The 3910-nt window shown below is 49.8% G+C and overlaps 1 protein-coding gene across 1 annotated transcript; it reads left to right on the plus strand.

The window, feature by feature from the left end:
- Nucleotides 1-493: 493 nt before the first annotated feature.
- LOC127922616 (uncharacterized) lies at nucleotides 494-1399 on the plus strand (the record flags this gene model as incomplete). Its single annotated transcript, XM_052506436.1, has 2 exons — nucleotides 494-1094; nucleotides 1263-1399. Coding segments are annotated over exons 1-2 (612 nt in total), but the record flags the coding sequence as incomplete, so codon positions are not given.
- Between the last annotated feature and the right edge of the window lie 2511 nt (nucleotides 1400-3910).

Consider the following 3910-nt stretch of genomic DNA (forward strand, 5'->3'; position numbering starts at 1 on the left):
GTGTCACGTTCTGACCTTTATTTCCTGTGTTTTGTATTTAGTTAGTATGGTCAGGGCGTGAGTTGGGTGGGCAGTCTATGTTTGTTTTTCTAGGTTTTGGGAATTTCTATGTTTCTGCCTAGTATGGTTCTCTAATCAGAGGCAGGTGTCATTAGTTGTCTCTGATTGAGAATCATATCATTCGGAAGAAGAGGAGGAAATTCATTACAGAATCACCCACCCAAATCGGACCAAGCGGCGTGGTAAAGGACAGCGACGACAGCAGCAGCAGCATCAACAACAGAGGCCAGCATCACAGGACTCCTGGACATGGGAGGAGATACTGAACGGAGAGGGACCCTGGGCACAGGCTGGGAAAAATCGCCGCCCCAAAGCAGAGCTGGAGGCAGCGAAAGCTGAGCGGCGGCAATATGAGGAGCCAGCACGGCAGTGCGACAGGTACGAGAGGCAGCCCCACTTTTTTGGGGGGGGGGGGCACACGAGGTGTGGTACTAAGCCAGGTAGCAGACCTGAGCTCACTCCTCGTGTTCATGATAAGCAGCGCATTACTGGTCAGGCACCGTGTTATGCGGTTAAGCGCACGGTGTCGCCAGTGCGTGCCCATAGCCCGGTGCGCTATATGGCAGCCCCCCGAAAGTGCCATGCGAGTGTGGGCATTGAGCCAGGGCGTATGGTGCCTGCTCAGCGAGTCTGGTCGCCGGTACGCAGTTTTGGTCCAGGTTATCCTGCGCCGGCTCTGCGTGCTGTGTCTCCGGGGCGCTGGGAGGGTGCAGTGCGTCCTCTGCCTGCGCTCCGCTCGTGCCGGGCAAATGTGGGAGTGGAGCCTAAGGGAGAGGTGCGTGTAGTAAGCACTCGATCTCCCATGCTTACCCACAGCCCGGTTCAACCTGTGCCTGCACTCTGGAGGGTCCGGGCTAGAGTAGTTGTCCAGCCTGGGGAAGTGGTGCCAAGGTTGCGCACCAGAGCTCCAGTGCTCCCCCACAGCCCGGTCTTTCAGGCTCCTCCTAACACCAAGCCTCCTGAAGGTCTCCCCAGCCTGGTGGTTCCTGTGGCAGCCCCACGCACCAGGCTGTCTCTCAGTCTCCTCCCTGCAGGTGCTCCCGCCTGTCCGGCGCCGCTGCCGGAGCGTCCCGCCTGTCCGGCGCCGCTGCCGGAGCCTCCCGCCTGTCCGGCGCCGCTGCCGGAGCGTCCCGCCTGTCCGGCGCCGCTGCCTCCTGTGGCAGCTCCACGCACCAGGCTGTCTCTCTGTCTCCTCCCTGCAGGTGCTCCCGCCTGTCCGGCGCCGCTGCCGGAGCGTCCCGCCTGTCCGGCGCCGCTGCCGGAGCGTCCCGCCTGTCCGGCGCCGCTGCCGGAGCCTCCCTCAGCCCGGCGCCGCTGCCCGGAGCCCCTCAGCCCAGAGGCGCCAGAGCCCCTCAGCCCAGAGGCGCCAGAGCCCCTCAGCCCAGAGGCGCCAGAGCCCTGTCCCTCTGTCCCGAGCCGTCATTGAGAGGGGTTGCCATGGTGAGAAAGCCACGGAGGCGACAATAAGGCGGACTGGAAGACAATGGTGAAGTGGGGTCCGTCCCGCGCCAGAACCCGGCCACTGCTGGGACAGACGTCACCCAGACCTCCCTATAGGTCAAGGCTTTAAGTGGCTGGATCCGCACTTTGGGGGTACTGTCAGTCTTGACCTTTATTTCCTTCCTGTTTTGTATTTAGTTGGTAGTGGTCAGGGGCGTGAGTTGGGTGGGCAGTCTGTGCTTTGTTTTTTTAGGCTTTTGGGAATTTCTATACTACCTAGTGTCTTCAATCAGAGGGGTGGTGTGGCTATTGTTAGTTGTCTCTTGGATTGAGAATCATACTTAGGTAGCTCTGGGTTTCACTGTGTGTTTGTGGGGTGGATTGTTCCTGTCTCTGTCTTGCACCAGATAGGACTGTTTTGAGTTTTCACATTTCTGTTTTTTGTAGTCAGTTGTTCATGTGTACCTTAACGCATTAAAAAGAACCATGACAATTACCACGCGTATTGGTCACTCTGATCCGTTTAAGCCTCTCCTCTTCTTCCGAAGAGGAGGAAATTCATTACAGCCTGAAACTAATTAGCATAACGCAACGGACATAAATATCACTAGAGAATATTCCTATTCATGAAAATCACAAATTAAATATATTGAGACACAGCTTGGCCTTTTGTTAATCACCCTGTCATCTCAGATTTTCAAAATATGCTTTACAGCCAAAGCTAGACAAGTATTTGTGTAAGTTTATCGATAGCCTAGCATAGTGATTATGCCTTGCTAGCAGCAGGCAACCTTGTCACGGAAATCAGAAAAGCAATCAAATTAAATAATTTACCTTTGATGAACTTCGGATGTACTCATGAGACTCCCAGTGTAGATAGCCAAAGTTAATTTTTCCCAAAATATTATTTTTTTAGCTCCACAATATCGATAGAAACATGGCAAACCGTTGTTTTATAATCAAGCCTCAAGGTGTTTTTCTAACATCTATTGATAATATATCCGTCGGGACAATTCTTTTTCAATAGGACCGATTGGAGTAATGGAGAATCTCTCTTGGAGCCACCATGTGACCACTTACACAATGTGGCGCCGACTATTCTTCAACAGCAATGCGTAAAACTACGTCACAATGCTGTAGACACCTTTGGGGAATACGTAGAAAGCGTAAGCTCGTTGATGGCACATTCACAGCTGAATAGGGACTCATTTGGGAACGCAGCGCTTTCAAAACCTGGGGCACTTTCGGATTGGATTTTTCTCAGGCTTTCACCTGTAACATCAGTTCTGTTATACTCACAGACAATATCTTTACAGTTTTGGAAACGTTAGAGTGTTTTCTATCCTAAGCTGTCATTTATATGCATATTCTAGCATCTTGTCCTGACAAAATATCCTGTTTAAAACGGGAATGTTTCCAAAAATGAATATTTGTCCCTAGAGTCGCAACAGGTTTTGCTGCGCTGCAACTGCGACCTGGCCAAGATAAAGCAAAGCAGTTCTGACACATACAACAACACAGAATTACACATGGAATAAAACAAACATAAAATCAATAATACAGTAGAAAATCTATATACAGCATGTGCAAATGAGGTAGGATAAGAGAGGTAAGGCAATAAATAGGCCATGGTGGCAAAGTAATTACAATATGGGCAATTAAACACTGGAATGGTAGAATGTGCAGAAGATGAATGTGCAAGTAGAGATACTTTGGGGTGCAAAGGAGCAAGATAAATAAATAAATGCAATATGGTGATGAGGTAGATTAGATGGGCTATTTACAGATGAGCTATGTACAGGTGCACTGATCTGTGAGCTACTCTGACAGCTGGTGAGGGAGGTAAGAGTCTACAGCTTTAGTGATTTTTGCAGTTTGTTCCAGTCGTGGCAGCAGAGAACTGGAAGGAAAGGCGGCCAAAGGAAGGTGGCTTTGGGGGTGACCAGTGAGATATACCTGCTGAAGCATTGCTGGGTGGATGCTGCTATGACGACCTATGACCAGTGAGAAAAGGCTGGGCTTTACCTAGCAGAGACAATGTAAATGACGTGATCATCTTGGATTATCTAACATCTGAGAATGTGCAGGCATTCCCTTGGATGAAAAGCATCTCTGTCTTGCTGATTATGTGCTGTCATCCAGGTGGAAATGTCACCTGCATATCTGATGTAGGAAAAGAGATAAGTTGAGTGTCCTGTTAATATGTTTATGTACAGTTGAAGTCGGAAAATGTACATACACACCTTGGCCAAATACATTTAAACGCAGTTGTCACAATTCCCTAACATTTAATTGTCACGTTCTGACCTTAGTTCTTTTGTTATGTCTTTGTTTTAGGTTGGTCAGGGCGTGAGTTGGGGTGGAGTTGTCTATGTTAGTTTTTCCTATGTTGTGTTTTGCGTTTGGCCTG

The sequence above is a fragment of the Oncorhynchus keta genome, unplaced genomic scaffold (genome assembly GCF_023373465.1).
Source record: "Oncorhynchus keta strain PuntledgeMale-10-30-2019 unplaced genomic scaffold, Oket_V2 Un_contig_2640_pilon_pilon, whole genome shotgun sequence".
Lineage (NCBI taxonomy): Eukaryota > Metazoa > Chordata > Actinopteri > Salmoniformes > Salmonidae > Oncorhynchus > Oncorhynchus keta.